Here is a 22,082-nt window from a genome sequence, read left to right as displayed (position 1 = left end):
TTTTTAACACTGTGATGACACAAATGACACTTGCTAACATTTTAAAAATAAATTACCATTATTGTGTGTGTGTGTGTGTGTGTGTGTGTGTGTGTGTGTGTGTGTGTGTGTGATTGAGTGAGTGAAAGAGAGAGAGAGAGAGAGAGAGAGAGAGAGAGAGAGAGAGAGAGAGAGAGAGAGAGGAGGGGGGCGAGGGGGGGGGGGGGAAGTTGCATTCTAACACACTAGTCTGTTGCATAACCATCATTCTTACACTTCTGCAACTGAGAATTACTGTTTAACCTATGGCAACCCATCTGCAAACCAACGTAACCTGTTTTTGATGAATGCATGCACGTTGTCTAATAATGAATTCCATCATTTCAAAACCAGTAAAAGTAACTTTTCATAAAGTAGCCTAAAACCAGTTTTCGGTCTAGTTGCAACAATTTACAGAAAGGACTATAAGTCTACATTTCTTTTTCTTGATGATTTTACATAAAAATGCGAGTTATTTATCTTTACAGTCCTTATACTACAGTAGACCACAACAGGTAGAGCGTCAGCATTAAGGCATTCAGGCAGACAAGGCACAGGTGTACAGGAAAGGGCATACAACTGCTACGGGGGCAGTCAAGCAGAAAGGCCATAGCATACACAATCATACTGTACTGGTAGAGTGCACAAGGCAGAGATGCTCAAGCAGCTTGTGCCTGGACAAAACTTGTGCAATCTGACCATATGGTTACTTAAACTACCCGCACCTGCCAGCAAATGTGACAAGGGGCACCTGGGAATGGGAATGCTCGCACCACATGGGGCAGCATTGCAACAATCTTTACCACAGAAATTATTAATCACTAAATTTCACAGTGTGGATGATAAATTTAAAATAGTAATTTATTTTCAAAATGTTCAGAAGTGTCATTTTGTGCCATCACAGTGTTAAAAAATGGCAAAATTTCCTGACTTTAAGGTGGCATAACACAGTAACAGACAGTTATAAATGTTAACATTTGGTGTGGTTGCTTATCTTCATAGGAAGAACAAGTAAGCCAAGTTTCATCCAAATCCAAGATGGTACGCAGGATAATGCTCTTTCCTGATTGACATGACATTCAATGATCCACGAATGTTTCAAAAAGGATTAGTACTTGCCATTTTGGTTTACTGGGATAAACAGGTGGTGATCAGCACAGACAGTTGTGGGTAAGCTGAATAAACCTATGATGGGGAATGGTAATGAATGGAAAATGCACCAGAATTTTCCTTAAGCAATTTACGGTAACCACAGAAAATCCATATCTGGAGGTCTGGAGGCTCAGACAGGGAATAGAACCACAGACCTATTGATGATGATGATGATTATTATTATTATTATTTCTTTACTTTCTCAGACGTTAAGTCTGGTTAAGAATGGAAAGTGACGCGGACCTTGATCAAGCGTCACTTCCTATTAACTGTACGGTATGTGTTATATTGCATTTAGGAACTTTCAGGTAATTGAACATGTATCAATAATTACGGATTTCTGTAGTTGTATATATATGTTTGGATGTAGCTGTATTGCATTGATGTACTGGTGGATATTGTGTGGTATGACTCCTGTGGTTGATAGTATAATTGGTATGATGTCAACTTTATCCTGATGCCACATGTCCTTGACTTCCTCAGCCAGTTGGATGTATTTTTCAATTTTTTCTCCTGTTTTCTTTTGTATATTTGTTGTATTGGGTATGGATATTTCGATTAGTTGTGTTAATTTCTTATTTTTATTGGTGAGTATGATGTCAGGTTTGTTATGTGGCGTTGTTTTATCTGTTATAATGGTTCTGTTCCAGTATAATTTGTATTCATCATTCTCCAGTACATTTTGTGGTGCATACTTGTATGTAGGAACTTGTTGTTTTAAAAGTTTATGTTGTAAGGCAAGCTGTTGATGTATTATTTTTGCGACATTGTCATGTCTTCTGGGGTATTCTGTATTTGCTAGTATTGTACATCCGCTTGTGATGTGATCTACTGTTTCTATTTGTTGTTTACAAAGTCTGGATTTATCTGTTGTGGTATTGGGATCTTTAATAATATGCTTGCTGTAATACCTGGTGTTTATTGTTTGATCCTGTATTGCAATCATGAATCCTTCTGTCTCACTGTATATATTGCCTTTTCTTAGCCATGTGTTGGATGCGTCTTGATCGATGTGTGGCTGTGTTAGATGATACGGGTGCTTGCCATGAAGTGTTTTCTTTTTCCAATTTACTTTCTTCATATCTGTTGATGTTATGTGATCTAAAGGGTTGTAGAAGTGGTTATGAAATTGCAGTGGTGTAGCCGATGTATTTATATGAGTGATTGCCTTGTGTATTTTGCTAGTTTCTGCTCGTTCTAGAAAGAATTTTCTTAAATTGTCTACCTGTCCATAATGTAGGTTTTTTATGTCGATAAATCCCCTTCCTCCTCCCTTTCTGCTTAATGTGAATCTTTCTGTTACTGAATGTATGTGATGTATTCTATATTTGTTGCATTGTGATCGTGTAAGTGTATTTAGTGCTTCTAGGTCTGTGTTACTCCATTTCACTACTCCAAATGAGTAGGTCAATATTGGTATGGCATAAGTATTTATAGCTTTTGTCTTGTTTCTTGCTGTCAATTCTGTTTTCAGTATTTTTGTTAGTCTTTGTCTATATTTTTCTTTTAGTTCTTCTTTAATATTTGTATTATCTATTCCTATTTTTTGTCTGTATCCTAGATATTTATAGGCATCCGTTTTTGCATCGCTTCTATGCAGTCGCTGTGGTTATCCAATATGTAATCTTCTTGTTTAGTGTGTTTTCCCTTGACTATGCAATTTTTCTTACATTTGTCTGTTCCAAAAGCCATACTTATATCATTGCTGAATACTTCTGTTATCTTTAGTAATTGGTTGAGTTGTTGATTTGTTGCTGCCAGTAGTTTTAGATCATCCATGTATAGCAAATGTGTGATTTTGTGTGGGTATGTTCCAGTAATATGTTGGATAGTGGGTTCAGAGCAAGGCAGAACCAGAAAGGACTTAATGAGTCTCCTTGGTATATTCCACGCTTAATCTGTATTGGCTGTGATGTGATATTATTTGAATTTGTTTGGATATTAAGTGTGGTTTTCCAATTTTTCATTACTATGTTTAGGAACTGTATCAATTTAGGATCTACTTTGTATATTTCCAATATTTGTAGTAACCATGAGTGGGGTACACTATCAAAAGCTTTTTGGTAATCAATGTATGCGTAATGTAGCGACCTTTGTTTAGTTTTAGCTTGATATGTCACCTCTGCATCTATTATTATTATTATTATTATTATGACTGGTTTGTGGGGCGCAAACCTGCGTGATCATCAGAACCCATACGAAGTCGCAATTTTTTTCACAGTCCAATTTTTTGCACACTCCAATTTAGTCACTGTCACAAATTATGATGATGATGATGATGATGATGATGATGACAACACAAACACCCAGTCCCCAGGCAGAGAAAATTCCCAACCCGGCATGGAATCGAACCCGGGACCCCATGATTCAGAGGCAGCAACGCTAGCCACTAGACCACGAGCTGCGGACTCATATCTATCAAGTGAGAGTTCAATGTGTTGATAACTATGCCACCTTTCACAGTAACTGGGATTTGAATGGGTAAGTAATTAAATCAAAGACTGCACTAGAGAAACTGCTCTCTCTCTCTCTCTCTCTCTCTCTCTCTCTCTCTCTCTCTCTCTCAATTCAACAACCTGTAAGCTGATACCACCAGAAATCACTTACATGATAGCTTTGCTTCTCAGCCAATCAATGTAGACAGGGGAAAGTTAGATTTTCTGATAGGGAATTAAAAAACAAAGGTCACTACATGAAATTCTAACACAAGATGCAGGTTATGATAGTAATGAAAGTAAATGAAAGTACCCAGTTCCTTCATTTATCTACACGGTATAGCCCTGACTCTACTGACAACATAACACAATATTTTTAAACTTTTTGACGACATTACACAATATTTTTAAACTTTTTACAACTCTTCTGAACCAGCAAAAGCTTTTACATAAAATTAACACATATAAAAGAAAAACCAAGATTAGTACAACATTTTTGCTGTATCATAGCACTACATGCATAACATAATATATATTCAGCTTGTTTTCATACCATCTGATTCGTGACTGGTAGTCTTCGTCTCAGCAAATGAGTTACTACATCCACGATTTTTTCATGAAGCCTAGGGAAGCGCATTAGTTCCTGCTGGACTTCAGAACCACAGTGTTGGATGATTCTCTGCATTTCTTCATGGACTAATTCAACACAGCGAAGAGCAGGCTCTTCAAGGCGTCGAATTTGGCGTTTCACAAGAAGTTCAAATGATATCTGGAACACCATTATACACTAAATTTCATCTGACATGACCTGTCAGCAGTACTGGCCATGTTCATTAACATAAAGTGATTTTTCCCTAAAAATTTGGCTCCAAAGTATAATTTTCTGCTAATAAGCATAAACAACGGAAGTGAAAGGAAACTTACAAAGGGTGCACGGAACTGTTATGTTTGAACAGTAGCACAGAATGTTGGTCTAACTTGTAAATGATATTAAAAAAGAAATATAATGCTTTAACACAGAAAAAAGGCAATACTGATGAAATTCAATGAGTGAACACCAAAGCTCATATGGAAGAAGGGTGGTGGGGCATTGAGGTTGCAAAAAGAAAAAACACTCACAGATAAAAACTGCAATGTTAAAAGAAATGTAAACAACTAAAGCAAATAGACAAAGAAAACCACTGAAATTCCAAAAATCAGATACTAGAAAGAAAATATGAGACTGACTTCACACAGGGTGGAGTCTAATATTTTATGCTAGTCATACATACACAAATGGAAAATGCATTTTTATATGTAACAAATTTAAATGAATATCATGTCTGCCAACTAATGAGGACCATCCAGTAATCTTGTTATCAGCATTCATTTGCATGAAATATTACTTCCAACCACATATACACTCTTCTATCTCACAACTAAATCAAGTCTCAATCAAAATATAATTTTCCACTCATCAGGGTGCTAATTTTATCCAATCAGAAGATTTCTCTCAGATAACCAACTCAAAATTCTTAATTTCTCCATGTTCTCATGGTCACAAACTGAAGTTTTTGATTTGCCACATCAGTTATAAGTGGGGATTCTGAGTTAATCTATGACTCAAAGCACACAAACATCAAAAAAAGTTTTGCATCATGTCAGTTCCAAGAGTTCTGGAACCTACACAGAAAATTGGAATAGAGATCAACATAAACATCATTTCCCCCTTTTTATTCCTCATAAAAACCACATATTGCATGTTGTACCACCATACAGCAAGACCTCCTGAGGTGGTGGTCCAGATTGTGGTACACAAGTACCTCACAATACCCAGTAGCACCTCCTCTTGCATCGATGCATACCTGTATTCGTCGTAGCACACTATCCACAAGTTCATCAAGGCACAGTTGGTCCAAATTGGCCCACTTCTCAATGGCAATTCAGAGTAGATCTCTCAGAGTGGTTGGTAGGTCACATCGTCCGTAAACAGCCCTTTTCAATCTACCCCAGGCATGTTCGATAGGGTTCATGCCTGGAGAACGTGCTGGCCACTTTAGTTGAGTGATGTCGTTATCATGAAGGAAGTCATTCACAAGATATGCACGATGGGGGCACGAATTGTCGTCCATGAAGACGAATGCTTTGCTAATATGCTGCCGATATGGTGGTTGCCTCCAAACATGTCTCCGACGTTTATCTGGTTGAAGGCACATAGATACTCATTGATGAAGACAACGTGATGCCAATCCTGAGTGGTCCATTTGGCACATTGTTGGGCCCATCTGCACCACACTGCACGGTGTCGTGGTTGCAAAGATGGACCTCGTCATGGACGTCGGGAGTGAATTGTGCATCATGCAGCCTATTGCGCACAGTTTGAGTCATAACACGAGGTTCTGTGGCTGCACGAAAAGTATTATTCAACATATTGGCATTGCTGTCAGGGTTCCTCCGAGCCATAATCAGTAGGTAGTGATCATCCACTGCAGTAATAGCCCTTCGGTGGCCCGAGTGAGGCATGTTATCGACAGTTCCTGTCTCTTTGTATCTCCTCCATGCCCGAACAACATCGCTTTGGTTCACTCCAAAACTCCTGGACACTTCCCTTGTTGAGAGCCCTTCCTGGCAGAAAGTAACAACGCGTACGCGATCGAACTGCAGTATTGACCGTCTAGGGATGGTTGAACTACAGACAACACGAGCCGTGTATCTCCTTACTGATGGAATGAATGGAACTGATGGGCTGTTGGACCCCCTCTGTCTAATAGGCACTGTTCATGTAAGGTTGTTTACATCTTTGGGCAGGTTTAGTGATGTCTGTGAACAGTCAAAGGGACTGTGTCTGTGATACAATATCCACATTCATTTTTTTTTATGTGTGTACATCGATTTGGTGATGGGCAATGATTGCTCTTATTTCTCCAAAAGCAATAATGTATAGTGTTCACTTAGAAGCCTTCTAACAACACTGCCTGCATTTTTTTTCCGAGAAGAGCTATCCAGAAATGTTTTTATGCAATTTAAGGTTTTTAATATGTCAATTATGTTAACTGTTTTGCTAATTTGGAAATGTATAAACGTCCTGTTATGCTATTCCCCAGGTTCTATGGACATGCATACACGCACCTCTTGGGCTTTCCTGCAGTGCTACAGACATCTGTACGCGTCCCGAGCCGTTGACTTTCCACTGCTGCGGACAAACTACTTCGATATCTCAGGGAATTAAAAAGTTTCAAGTATTTATCATACAACATATGTGCCTCATTGCATACTATGATTTGCAAAATATCTCATTTCAATATTTTGAATTGTTTATGAGATATGATGGTTCTTATGAACACAATTTGCAATGTGCAAGGACATGAAGGGATGCATCACATGTGACTGTCCTTCGGAAACCCAAAAACTTCAGAACCAAATGGAATATTTTTCTGCACTCAGTTTTAAATAAAATTTTGGTTATCTTATCTGCCTTTCATTCACTGAAATGTATCAGCTAAAATCAACCCTAAGTAAAGTTTACGCAGTGTGTGTTGCCCCTGTGAACTCTTTAAATTTTCATGCAATGTTTTACTTAACTTGATGTGGCGCAAATAGTATGGTGGATAACGAAAAGAAATTCAATTATTTGGCAAGTGAAGATATCATACTGCAAAATGTGCGAAAATCAATTTTTTTTTCACCTAAAGTTTTTGAAAAATCATATGTTAAGTATTTCATATGGACAGAATGCAGTCTCTCAACAAAGGCACCGGCATTTGGCGAGCAGTATAGCCATAACAAAAGCCAACCTCAGCACGGAATGCAGAGAGGACATCTGCTAGCAGCAAAAGGTTAATTGACTTGACTGTCAGTTTTTTGTGAAGCAATGGAATTAATACGCAGGAACACACATCCTTTTGATTTTGTTTAACTTGATTTTTACTCCACAAGACAAAGGACATAGGTTGCTGGATCCAAGCCACACTAGGGTATCGACTTGGAACCAGAAACCTATGTTTCTTGGAGAGAGAGAGAGAAAAAAAAAAGGTGAAACACATGCAAACAAAGTGTTGTTTCTTGCTATGCAAAAGATATCACAAATTCTTCGGTGTAAAGCAGATCTGGAAAGAGTCATAATCACTTTTTATTTGTAGTTGGTGGTCCATTTTGGTAAAGTAAGGATCTTCAGATCAACTATTAAAAAGAAAATTATTGTGGGTTATCATGGACCCTCTCTACTACAATGCAAAGTTATTTCCATAAAAACACAGTTCGGTGTGGTTAATGGATGTAAAGTAATTCGTAGAGATGATCATGATGCCTTTTGCGGGCAGGTGCTCTTACCCACTGAGCCATCCAAGCACAACTCATGACCGGCCCTAACAACTTTACTCCCAACAGTATGTCATCTCCTACCTTCCAAACTTCACGGAAGTTCTCCTGCATACCTTGTGGGACTAGCACTCCTATAAAAAAGAATACTGCACACACATGTCTTGGTCACAATCTGGAGGATTGTTTCCATAATGAATTTTCACTCTGCAGCAGAGTTTCAAATCAGCGCACATTCCCCTATAGAGCAAAAATACATTCTGGAATTTATAACACATTATTCAAAGCACCCTTCAATCAGTATTCAACAAACAGTTGAAAATTCGAAAGATTCCACCAGTCTCTTAGAATAACTCTATATTCTCAGAGCTTTTCTAGGTAAAAATCAATTTTTCCAAAAATTCAAATTAATCCAGGCAAATCACCACCCAAGTATTATAAAATGTGGAATGGTTTTAACATCAGAATCACTAAATATGTATGTGAAATAATATTTACTTTACAAACCTCTGGAACAAACAATGCTGGTCGAGGCCCTGTTGCATTACGAATTGCTGTTAATATATCCATTTTACTAAGGCCTGTTAATGGGTGAATTGTATCCAAAGTTCTCCCAAAAGTTTCGTGGAAAATGAAACACATCCGAGCACCACCACATCTGCAAGAAAATTATCACAAAAACCATTCACAAAGCAATTTTTAAAACCTCCTTTTATGGAACTACTTTGCCCTTCAAACACTTCAAATCAATGTTAAAACATAACTTTAACAATGAATGCTATGCACATGGAGCTGAAACTTTCACTTCTGCAAGAATGGTACACTGTAACTGAATGAACTACTGTATTCATTTGAGATATCTAGTTTAGCATTTACAAGTCAAGCAACATAATTTTTACACTACGGTTTTTATCACTAACATCTATTCCTCTTCTCAGTAATGATATATTTTAGTATCAGAGAATTCTGCATTTTGCACAGTGTGGCTGAGCCATTATATTCACACTTGCTTGTTCCCATCTATCCTATGGCATATGTTCGACAGTACATTCATTTGGTTCTACGAGGCTGGTTGTACGGCAACTGAAATTTTATCAGAGATGCAATGTCATTTGTGAATTCCAACAAGTCAGATGGATACTGGATGTTATCTTGTAATTTATTACCACAAATTCTGCACATGAACCCACAAAAACACAAAATCCTATTCATAAAAATGTTGGTACACATTCATGGTTGTGTGAACAACCTGCATAAATCGGCAACCAATTTTTATGCATACATTATGATTTGCTTTGATTCACACGCGTGTGTTTTCACATTGTGATTCAGCAGTTCTTTTCTTACCTTTAGTGTGATGAGTATAATATGTTTTCCGTCCCCACTACGACACTGCTGCGACCTCTTCAGGCTTGTCTTTCACAATGACTGTGTAAAAAACATGTATTTTTTCCCTCATTCCACCTACAAATGATAGACTGTAGCAATTTATGTTTATTGTTGAACTATTAAGAAATTCTATCTGTTGACACAAGAAAACCAAACTAAATTTGACACTGCACGATGGGAAGTCACAGCAAACTATTAGAAACATGATTTTAGAATGAAAATTGCCCCCATATGACTGAAATATTAACCAAAAATCAAAGAAAATATTAGTCGTCCTCAAATATTTCAAGTTAAGAACATAGGATCTGATAGATCCTGCCCTCTGGTATTCTATAACAATATTGTAAACCATCAAAAATTAGTCCATGTCCACAGATTTTTATGGCTCACTCGTTCACTTGTAGTTTTCCTCAATGCATAAGTGCTTATAATTTTTCAAGCTTTCCTCACAGATCTGTTGGTAATACAGTTTTCAGGTATGCCACTGGATAACCTTATGCACATCCAACAGTATTTCACCAAAACAACTGTTTAATATCTTCAGGTTGTAAATATTGCGGTATTTACTGCTGCAAGATGCGACTGATGATACTTGCACAACAGCATCAAAATTTGTCAAGTCCCGGGGCTGGAATATGGCACACATAGAGAGGCACACACAACTGGACAGAAGTACTGCTCATTGTGTCCCCTGCCGAGTGCCGAAGAAAGACTTTCTGCAAGTGTGCAGTGGATAATGACTGTGTTGCCAGATGCTGCTGTGGTCGAAAGTTAAATTAACTTGTCAGCAGTGTGCTGTGTCAGGTCAAAAATCTGAAGTCCCTGATTCTCCCCATTTTGATTTAATGGCAGCCAGTGCTGGATTTCAAGCAGTGCTTCGATAAAATTCACATCCTTGTTGATAAAATTGTCTGCTGTACAGATAAGTATGGCCTCCTCAAAACTACAATTGCAGAATGATGATGCTGAGTATAAACTTGCTGAGCATAAAACTTCAGACTTTTCATAGACCATGCAATGCTCCATATTCAGGCAGTGTTCCACCACAGCTGATTTGTAAAGCTGGCCCACACGTGTATGTCATACTAGTGTTCAGCACAACATTCTTGCACAATGCGACATGTCTGGCTTCCTATACCGGCAAGTGATCTTAAGTAGACCCCGTTTTCTAAAAATGTAAGAAGTTCTACTGTTTTCCTGGTGGACAAAAAACACACTAAGTGTCTTTATTTCTTGAGGACCCCTTCAATTCTTGAAATCATGCCAAAAAAGGCAATTGCAGTGGATGCCTCCGCATGTTCATTCACACCCCAACAATGCATTCACTTTGGTCAGAATACATTACATATCAAACAATGGAATATCCAGGATGGAACAATGACAATATTATGAAAAGGACAGATTGATATTCAACATACAATTGAGATGCAGAGTCACAGACAGACACACACAACAAAAATACCGCTAAACAAGCAAGCTTTCAGCCAAAAAAAGCCTTACACACACACACACACACACACACACACACACACACACACACACACAAAACCACTGTCTCTGCCATAGACATTGGTCATGTGTGTGCGAGTTGTGTTTGCCTTTCATAATATGTTGTATAACTGTTTATAAAAATAACTATTCTGTTGGAACACTTATCTTAGGTGTCGCAGCTCACCTAGCAGGCTGTTGGGATCTGAGACCACATGTGCTCTATGCAAAAAGGAATGTAGACACCACTGCACTGTGGAGGGTAATGACAGCTTTTGGCCTGCAAATAAAGTCCTGTGAGAGGGAGTTTGCAATACCTGTGTCTTGAGCTCCATCGACCTTTCTTCTAACCATAGCACCCAGAAGTGGTAGGGTGTCACCTCTCTCCACTTCCATGGATAACTGAATATTCAAATGGAGTGATTTCTAATGTTGAAGAAACACACATAGTTTGTCTATTTCATGGGGCCACATCACCTAAAAAGCACAACAAGCAGGAAGGTTGGGGGAATTGCCACCTTAAGTGCACGTTCGTCAAAGTCTTCCGTAAAATAGTTGGGCACATTGGGAGCTACAGATTCCCATGGCCACAACTTCCACTTGCTCAAAATACTTGGAATCACATAAGAAATACCCTGAGGTAGGAATATGTTTAGATAACGTCACAATGTATTTCTAAAATCTGTTGCGAATAAGCTCTAATGAGTCCACAAAGGCACTTTTGTAAATAAGGATACAACATCGAAGTTCACTGAAAAATCCAACTGTTTTAGTTTAAGCATATTCAAGCATCCTAAGAAATCATCTAAATACGATTGTCACTTTCATCTATGAGAAATCGCAACACCAAAGTAAGATGTTTACCCACAAAATAGGTAGGTGCTCCAATGTTGCTTACAGTGTGGCAAAGAGTGGAACCATCCTTTTGAATCCTCCGTGTGCTGTACAGTCTTGGGGGACTACAGCCTGCTGACTCAGGTCCTGGACGAAATTTGTGGGAATAGAACTCTTCCTGAGGAGGTCTACAGTTTTTCTTTGAATCTTGCCAGTCAGATCCTATCTTAGCTTGTGATACGCAGGGCTTGTCAAGCAGTACATCTATCTTCAGGTTGTATTCAGTTCACAACAGAAAGATGGTGGCATTCCCTTCTCAGGAGATGAAATGACCAGGGGAACACCACATTATATTGCTTTCAGTTATCAGTATTTTTCATTCTCCTCAAAATGTACTAACATACTGTCCTGTTATTCAATCTACTCAATTCTTTTGTTCTCCGCTGAAACACCTAATACAGGAGTATGAACTACTAATTCTATCCTCATGAACCTTATTCAAAGAACTTGATTTGGGTGGAGGAGGAGGAGGATGATGATGATAATAATGACCATGGTGATACCCAATAAAATTTTTCAGCCATGGAGTACAGTGTTGTGTGGTAATTTCTCTTGCATCACCCACCACCTGGACCATGAGCAGGATGACAGCAAGTGTTTGAATATATGGAGGTATGGAGGAAATGAATGGGAGATCATTCAAGGAACTAATTCATAGCTCAGCTGAGGTAAATAAAGTGAACTGTACTAAAACATGACTCAAGATGGCCACACCATGATAAGCTCAATTATATCTTCACTATTTCTGTGATACCACAGCATTATCCAATAATGTGCCAATTACATCATAATATAAAGCATGATTATAGAGCAAGTACTTACAATTCATTAGTTTCTATATGCCTCGCAGTTCCTTCAATAGTAGCACAATAGGCTGAAGCAAACTTTGTAATAATCTGAAGTAGTGTCTGGCTCTTGTCTGACACATCATCACCAAATGATGTAAGTAATGTTTGAAACTGTGATATCATAAGATTCACTCTTGTCTGTATGAATAGAAAGAAAGAAAGAGAGAAATCAATCAATCAACTCAATTTTTTTTCTTCTTCATATAAAATTTCTAGTTATAGATGACTAAAAATGATGATGAAAAAAGTCAATGTAAGTTCCACGAAATAAACAACGAAATGAGAGTTAATAGTAACAAGTTTATGACAAAAAAAAAAAAAAAAATCACCTTTAACAAATATGTACATTCTAACATTTAAAATGAGAGAACTACCTTCAGATCAGGTAAACAGTCACGTATGTGATGCATCAGCATTCTGTTAAGTGTCTTGGCAAGGTAAGGTGTTCCATTCCTATTTGCTAAAGTTGGGTACCTCCTCTGAAGAAATGTTGCTTCATCTTTAAGCGATTCTGCTATCGACTGTAAAAAAAAAAAAAAAAAAAAAAAAAAAAAAAAAAAAAAAATTAACCATAATTGGAATATGTGGTATCTATTTTACACTTACGGCAGAGATATACTGCAAATTGATATATATCATTTCAGCAGTTTAATGCCAGAGACTAAGATGAAGGTCAGTCTGGGCACACAGTAACAACTGCAACTGAAAACATTGCGTCTTATACTCAGACAACCAAAAAAGATACCTCCTACGTCTACTATCACATTAACTAAATTGTAGGTACTACATCATCAACCGCCTGTAAAATTTTAGCAGTAGAGTCATATTGGTTAAGTTTCCAGTATGTAGATACTGTAGTGTCTAACACAGTGACAACACTCAGCATTTGGAGTTCTGCCAACATATGCTAGGAATGACAGGCTGCTCAAAATAAAAATGCAACAAATGACACAAAGAAGTGATAGTTGTGCACTTATTATTTCCTAATGTCGTCACCCATCAAGTGTAAAAAGAGAATGAATGTAGGTATAAAGTACACTTACTCTTCAGCAACAGCATACATGATTACAATCAAAATTGAAAAAATGAGGGCATTAATAGCGAATTGGTATGCTAATTGTCCGAAATTAAAACAGTTTGTCACTTTACAGCCCATCTCTAGTGCCTATGTGAATCTCTTTTGAAAAGCTAAACAAAATATCCATGAAAGTTTGGACCCCGAGCTGCTGCAACTGCAACGTGTTTCTGAAGGACCTTCTCTAGTTCACACTAAATAATTAGAGAGGAGGCACTGGTGAGCAGACTTGAAGACAAGTTCTAGAAAGGCCGCATTCGACATGTCCAAAAAATTTTACAAAATGCATTACACTGAGCTGTCTGTGATAATGATATTTATTCTGCTACCAGTTTTGGTCTTAAACCATCTTCAACAGCAGCTTTGCACATTGATAAGCCAAGATTGTCTGTTTTGCTGTGTTTGGCAGTAAACTGAAGATCTTATTTAGGCGCTGGTCAACAGCATGTACGAATTTTACAAAATGCATTACACTGTGCTAGTGATATTTATTCAGCTACCGGTTTCGGTCCAGGCAATCTTGGCTTATCAACATGCAAAGCTGCCGGTGAAGATGATTTAAGACCAAAACTGATAGCAGAATAAATATCATTTATCACTGACAGCACAGTTTAATACATTTTGTTAAATTCATACATGCTGTTGACCAACACCTAAACAAGTTGTATCTTAACAAATTAAAAAAACGCAAATGCAGATTTTGGCTGTAGACCTATGTCCTCTCCATCATTCACCACAAAATTCCTCAGATAACATAATTCTGTCAAATATACAAAGATCTAGCTTTTGCAAAATGGCTCTGAGCACTATGGGACTTAACATCTGTGGTCATCAGTCCCCTAGAACTTAGAACTACTTAAACCTAACTAACCTAAGGACAGCACACACATCCATGCCTGAGGCAGGATTCGAACCAGCGACTGTAGCGGTCACGCGGTTCCAGACTGAAGCGCCTAGAACCGCACGGCCACACCGGCCGGCTAGCTTTTGCAAATGACTGAACCAAACTTCCCCAAATAGCTCTAACATCAGATTTCTTCTTTTTTTCTGTGTTTAGAATGCACAGCAGCTATGAAAGCCATGACTCTGATGCAGAGTTCCTAAATGTTGTCGCAATTTAACCCTCTCCCCTTCTCTGAGTAAGGAACATGTAGTTTCAAAAATTAAAAACATGTTTTTTAGCATTAGCAGTAATGGGAGTTGCATCTCTTGAAGGTAAGTGATTGTCAGCTTTTCAGTCTTTCATAATTTCAGCTACTGTCAGCTTTTTCATACGTAATGTCAAGCCAAAAGGAGGATCAGTCATTAATTGTTCATCATTTCGTATACTCAAAACTTTATAGCTATATCTTTGATTTGCAATCTATCAGGGGATGTACCTACTCAGCAGAGACTATTAGCACAGTACAATACACTAAAGTCTATTGCAGTGTGAACCAATCAGAAAAGTATGCACAGAATTCAGTATCTCGTCTGCAACTGAAGTGCAAAAGCTTTCCTGGAACAGATGCAAGATAAAAGGTAGAATTTATCTGCCATCTCTTATTAGTTCAATTCATTGAACAATATAGATTGTAAAAGAATATAAAACCTCTGTCATATAATTTGTAGAAGAGTGGTTACCAGGAAGATAAACACGTAAAACTTGCAATGAAGTCAGCACTACCATCTGAAGATGGGCTCAGGTCTGAAACCAGTAAGCGTGCAGCAAAACTTACTAACATTTTACTTTTTTTCATGTTACGTGGTGTGAAATGTCAGTGTGTTGTGATAAGATATCTGTGAAGTAACAGCTAGAAAAATGTGAAAGTTTAATTTGAAAGTATAGTTGCCAAGCACTTAAGCTGAAAATGGTGCAAGTTCAAGCGGTTTGTACTAATAAAAACTGGAACTGTACAGACAGTATCTGAGAAATTAAGTAGCAAGAATAGTAAATGCAGTGGATAAAATTTCAGATTACATAAAGGAAATGTTACACTTAAATTACACAAGCAGCTCTGTTACCTTATTGTCCATTATATCCTGCTGGGATCTGTTAACAACACCAATGATCCCCAATTTTACAGGGATTACTCTGCCACAGAGTATGTCAATTGCATCTGTGCCTAAAAATGACATTTTTAATATAAAAATGAAGCAAAATCAACACAGTAACAGCAATTTTATAAAAGCAAATTTAGTTAATATTATATGTTTAGACAAGCAACAATTACAGGATAGGGCCTTTCACCTTCAACTAAAGCACTGTGCACTGACCCACTGCAAGTCCTGTGGTTTTAAATATGTTGGTTAAAGTATGAGTAGCAAGATATTTGGAAGACCCATTCACATCTAGGTTTTAAAAAGGACAACAAGGTCTCCAGTGTCCCTATTTAATCTTAGGAGACAAGAGTCAGCAAAAGTGATAAAAGTTTACATTTTCCACTACATATCACACACTTTATTTGTGAGTTTTATAAACTTATGATACAAATGATAAATTGAACAAAGGTTAAATAAATTTAACAGATAAGGATATAAAAAATACAACAGAAAAATGTTGGTGCCCTGGCAAAGGACTATCAATTTCTGACCCAGTCCCAGTGGACTAACTGCTACGAGACATGCTGCAGGCAGACAGTTAACTTCACAAGCAGCAGTTCCTAAGAGAGTGCCACGGCTCTCCAACTCTACAGCAAAATGGTAGCCTTCAGAGGAAAGACACATTGTTTCACACTGTCACCTCCCCAAACATAAAATTGTGGAGTTACATACAGGGACTGCTGTAACAGATGGGAAATGTTAAATGTTTATCAATATTGTGTGATGAAGCATCAAGTTTCGCATGAAAGACTGATGAAATTATGCAATATAGTGTGTTTTTTGTCATTACAGATAGATAGGGAATGAAAGGGAGGGACAGGATAAAACCAGCTTATGGCATACAGCATATGTCTCTTGAGTAGTACCACAGGAGCAGGAGAGGCCTCACTCTAAAGTACTGCATGGGGTGGTCAGAATTTAAGTGTCACATTTAAGGTATGTTACTTAGAAATGGTACACACCAACAACCAATTACATGGAGGTACAGGAATTAAAAGCTTCACACCGCCAATAGTTCTCCCTTCAATCATCTTGGTAAATACTGGGTTCCCATTTGAGTTCCCAAAGCATCTCCGTAGCTCGTATGTGATGTTCAAACCTACTGGTTACAAACCTAGCAGCCTGTCTCTGAGCCACTTTGAAGTCTTCCATCAATCCAACATCAATCCAACCTGGTATGGATTCCACACACTTCAGCAGTACTCAAGAACAGGTCGTCCCAGTGTCCTATACGTGGTCCCCTTCACAGGTGAACCACTCTTTCCTAAAATTCTCCCAATAAACTGAAGTCGACCATTCGGGTTCCCTACCACAGTTCTCATATGCTTGTTCCATCTCATATCACTTTGCAACGTTACACTCATATATTTATACAACACTAGTAATACCGTATCCAATCATTACAGGTTTGTTCTTCCTACTCATCTGCATTAACTTACATTTTTCCAGTTTTAGACTAGCTGCCATTCATCACACCAACTGGAAATTTTGCCTAAGTCGTCTTGTATCTTCCTACAGTCACTCAACTTCCGACATCTTACCGTATATCACGGCATCATCAGCAAACAACCGCAGATTACTGCCCACCCTATCTGCCAAATCATTAATATATATAGACAACAACAGGGGTCCTGTCACACTTCCCTGGGGCACTCCTGATGATATCCTTGTCTCTGATAAACATTCACTGTCGAGGACAACATACTGGGTTCTATTATTTATGATGTCTTAGAGCCACTCACATAACTGTGAACTTATTTCATATGTTCGTACCTTCGTTAACAGCCTGCAATGAGGTACAGTGTTCAAATGCCTTCCAGAAATCTAGAAATATGGCATCTGCCTTCTGCCCTCATCCACAGTTTGCAGTATATCATGTGAGGCAAGGGCAACCCAAGTTTTGCATTGATGTTGCTTTTTAAAACCATGCTGATTCATGGACATAAGCTTCTTAACCTCAAGGAAGTATATTTGAACTGAGAATATTGTCAAGGATTCTGAAGCAAACAGAAGTTAGGGATATTGGTCTGTAATTCTGGGGATCCATTCTTTTACCTTTCTTATATACTGGAGTCACCTGCGCTTTTTTCTAGTCACTTGGGACTTGGTGCTGGGCAAGAGATTCACAATATATGCAACTTCAGTAAGGGGCCAATGCCATTGAGTACACTCTGCAAAATCAAATTGGGATTCCATCTGGATGTGGTGGTTTGTTTGTTTTCAAATCTTGAAGTTGCCTCTCTACACCAGGTACGCTTATCGTCCATACAGCAGTCTGTCCGATGGTCAAATGATAGTATGTTTGTACGGTTCTCCTCTGTGAACAATATCTTGAATGTGAAATTTAAAGCTTCAGCTTTTGTTTCGCTATCTTCAACTGCCATAGTCCTGTTGCTAAGATGTGATGGAGGTAGTAGTTGTATGCTTCAAGCAGACATCTTTTCACAGATGCGTCAATCTCTACTAACATTTGCTTTTCGTCATTTGTGCGTCCCCTTTTGAACCTAGAGTGCAACAGCCTCTGCTTCCTCAGAATCTTCCAAATTTCGTTATTAAACCACAGTAGGTGTTTTCCATCCTTTAACCACCTCCTAGGCACGTTAATCTTTAGACCATGATTTACAATCTATTTACACTTTGCCTGTAATTCTTCTACATCCATCTTACTGGAACTATGTGATGCCAATTCACTAAGTGGGATGTTAGTAACTGCTTATCTACTCTATCTAGCAGAAACACTCTTCTAGCCATCTTGACTGGTTTATTAACTTTCATAATCACAGTTGCTATAATGACATTGTCATCACTAAATCCCATTTCTATACTGACATTGTCGGTAAGATCTGGCCTACTTGTAGCTACATGGCTTAAGATATTTCCATTGTGTGTGGGCTGCCCAGCTAGCTGCTTAAGACAATTTTCAGAAAACGTGTTCAAAATTGTGAAACTTCCTGGCAGATTAAAACTGTGTGCCTGACCGAGACTCGAACTCGGGACCTTTGCCTTTCACGGGCAAGTGCTCTACCATCTGAGCTACCGAAGCACGACTCACGCCCGGTACTCACAGCTTTACTTCTGCCAGTACCTCGTCTCCTACCTTCCAAACTTTACAGAAGCTCTCCTGCGAACCTTGCAAAACAAACACTCCTGAAAGAAAGGATATTGCGGCGACATGGCTTAGCCACAGCCTGGGGGATGTTTCCAGAATGAGATTTTCACTCTGCAGCGGAGTGTGCACTGATGTGAAACTTCCTGGCAGATTAAAACTGTGTGCCCGACCGAGACTCGAACTCGGGACCTTTGCCTTTCGCGGGCAAGTGCTCTACCATCTGAGCTACCGAAGCACGACTCATGCCCGGTACTCACAGCTTTACTTCTGCCAGTACCTCGTCTCCTACCTTCCAAACTTTACAGAAGCTCCCCTGCGAACCTTGCAGTCGCCTCCAACTAAAATTGCTTGATCTGGGTATTTACATGCAACTGACCGTAGACTTTCTTTGAATGACTCTCCACAGTGGAATCGGGTGGCCAGTAAAAACATCCAACAATGAACTTAATTTCATCTACACCTGTTACATGCTACCTGATGACTTCACTGTCACACTCAACTTCAACCTGAACAGAGATAACATTTTTCTCAACTGCAATGAAAACTCCCCCTCCTATGGCCTCTAATCTGACTGCTGCATCTAGTGTGGTGTTAGGCAGCACTTTGGTGCCAAGAGTGTTAAAGTTATCAGTGTGCAGACTCCTCCAGATGCCCTCCTTAAGTTTACTTTGTTTTTGCAAATGACATGGTAATTTCTGATGTTTAGAACGTGATCTCATCATAACACTGACTCCTGTATTGCAATACCCACAGGAAATGGGGGGGGAGAGGGCTAATGGTCATCAGCTGATGGAACTCTGCTAGATGGCAGGTGGCATTCATGACCATTGCACTTCCACTGAAGTAGTGTTGAAAAATGGAAACCAAAGGCTTCAAAGGCATGAAGGGTAGGTTTTATTTTACTGGCTCTTCTTGTACCTCCTATAACGATGGAGTAATTTATGCATGTGTAACAGGTAGTCATGAAGTTTCAACTCTCATCTTGAAAAAATTAAGTTACATAATTTATTTTTGTTTGTTTGCAGATACATGTCTGTAGTTCTATTACACACTGAAATCTCCATGCCAAAGTCTCATAGCACACTGCTAGAGGAGTCTAAACAATATGGCTCAACCCACTGAGAAGAGGAGTATTGTGTGGTAATTCATTTTTGGCCACAGCCGATGTCTTGCAGCTGTGTCGGGCCTATCCAGATGGCTAAAGAAATCATAGGCACATTCCTCAGTAAGCATAATACAATTAGTGCATACATTACGTGCACAGTAATGATGGTTATACTTAGTACCAGTGCCTAGACATACGCCAAAAAGATCACAGAGTACACCTGATTCGCACTTCGTAACATGGAGTGAGCAACCCAGAATGGATGATGCTTGACACAAACATCATATGTAATTTATAGAATGCTACAGATAAAGTAAGCTTAATCTCGCACACTGAAATACCCAAGTATCACCTGACACATCAGGTCCAAAATTTGCATCGAGCAAATGGATGGATGGACGGAATCTGGAAACCTTTCACAGTTTAAGAATTAATTGTGCCTACTTCATATCAGAAGAGAAAATTCACAGCGCAATATGTAAGAAAAGACCAGATGTTGTAGACTAGAGCAGTTTTAACACTAGAAAACCAGCTCAAAATCAATATCAGAGTAATACTTATAGGGCTTAATTGAAAGTAAGTAAATTTACAGAATTTACTGATCAGAAAATATGTATGTAACTGCTGGTGGTTGATGGGACTGTTGTGACTGAATGCTATAATTAATTCAGCTGAAACATCCATGGTAGCAGATAAGTGGTTTACTGCTACTGTTCTGCAATGGTAGCAGATTAAATGCTTACTAATCAGCGACATAAACACAAGCTTGACATGGCAACACTAGAACAGAAAAGTGGCAACACTTCAAGAAATAACTAATAACATTTTTTAGGAGTCTGTAGAACAATGGCACTTAACTTTGTTACAGTGTGTTGCAGGGCACTTTATGTCCTGAACCTAATACAATGTAATCTAAATAATATTTTCTGTGTCTCAGCAGTCTATGAGATTGTCCGTATAACTGATAGTAATGAAGCAACCATACTTGGCTGTTCTATTATTCCGTAAATAGCAAATGCTAAGTCACAATCTACTCTTCAGATAACTGTCCTGAGCTGCTGCAGGCACTGAACTGAACAGTCTAGACTGCTGGTTTGGCTTATCGTGTTTTGTGCATGTCAGCAGAAAAATTTCTACATCCGCCACTACAAGCTGGAAGCAATGACATCCATGGCTGACAGCATACACTTTGGCAACTGTCCACACTATTAGTAGATGTATACGGACATGCTCAAGGATGTGGCATGGAAGCAGAAAGATGTCCGGATTGTAAGTGCCATCTGGAGCCTGCTGCTCACAACAGAGGTGCCAAGGTGAGGTTCCATGCCTGTATGGTGGCGGTGGCCTCTAGCAGTATTTCTTGGGTATCCTTCAGCCTGGCACACAAAAGTTACATAACCAAAATATTCACAAACACATCTTGACATGTTGGCCAGAGCTGTAGGTTTTGGTTATTTCATGCAATAGCTGTTTGAGTCATCGTCAGATGTTTCACCAGCACAATTAGCTGGCATTCTTGAAGAACTATCTTACATCACTTCTGGTGAACCAAAGTCAAGTTCATGAGTGGAATATATATGCCACTGTGGCGGCACCATTCGAGGGCCTCTCTGGGATCATTTTCAATGAGCCTTTACACTTGCTACATGTGGTCACCATTCTCTCTAAGACAGGATATCATGTTCATAGATCTCACTGTCTCCTCAATCGAGTACAGTAATTCCCTTGCTGATATAACTAGAGTTTCAGCTAATTTTGTACAACAACTTGCATCATTAAATGAATGCTCAGTCACAGATGATTTTTTACATCTGTCTCAGACTGCAATTTCATTTATGTTCTGTGATCTTGGTGCTAATTAATCATCTTGTTATACTGATCAACACTTTGTCACACCTACACATTATTAAGTAAGCCCCCGATACTGTGAGTGGGTCCAGTACATTTCTGGCTGATCAGAGGCACTCATCAACTTTGTCGGTCCATATATTGTCTTTATGGTGAATTTTCAGAGTATACAGCTCATACTGTCCATCACTCTGGCTGAATAGAAAAAAACACTGAGCCTGAAATATCTTCTTTAAAGGTGTCATTTCTCCAGTGTCAGGCTTTGTCACATATTAGATTTCTTTCACTGCCTACAAAACCCATTCCAAGTTCTATACCTCATTTCCAATGTGTCACAACTCAT

General features: G+C 38.7%; 1 protein-coding gene across 4 annotated transcripts in view; it reads right to left on the bottom strand.

Moving 5' to 3' along the window:
* The window catches only part of LOC126248980 (dynamin-1-like protein), a 90,906-nt gene that overhangs the window by 18,199 nt on the left and 50,625 nt on the right, over window positions 1–22,082 (bottom strand). For 3 of the 4 annotated variants that reach the window (XM_049950542.1, XM_049950541.1, XM_049950540.1), the window contains exons 6-10: window positions 15,600–15,700; window positions 12,895–13,041; window positions 12,495–12,658; window positions 8,400–8,559; window positions 4,159–4,392 (exon numbers count right to left, since the gene is read on the bottom strand). In XM_049950542.1, the coding sequence (XP_049806499.1) occupies window positions 4,159–4,392; window positions 8,400–8,559; window positions 12,495–12,658; window positions 12,895–13,041; window positions 15,600–15,700 (806 nt within the window). The remainder of the gene's footprint in view (window positions 1–4,158; window positions 4,393–8,399; window positions 8,560–12,494; window positions 12,659–12,894; window positions 13,042–15,599; window positions 15,701–22,082) is intronic. The other variant, XM_049950543.1, reaches the window with a different exon arrangement.

The sequence above is a fragment of the Schistocerca nitens genome, chromosome 3 (genome assembly GCF_023898315.1).
Source record: "Schistocerca nitens isolate TAMUIC-IGC-003100 chromosome 3, iqSchNite1.1, whole genome shotgun sequence".
NCBI classification, from domain to species: domain Eukaryota; kingdom Metazoa; phylum Arthropoda; class Insecta; order Orthoptera; family Acrididae; genus Schistocerca; species Schistocerca nitens.
This window is presented reverse-complemented; position numbering and strand designations above follow the sequence as displayed.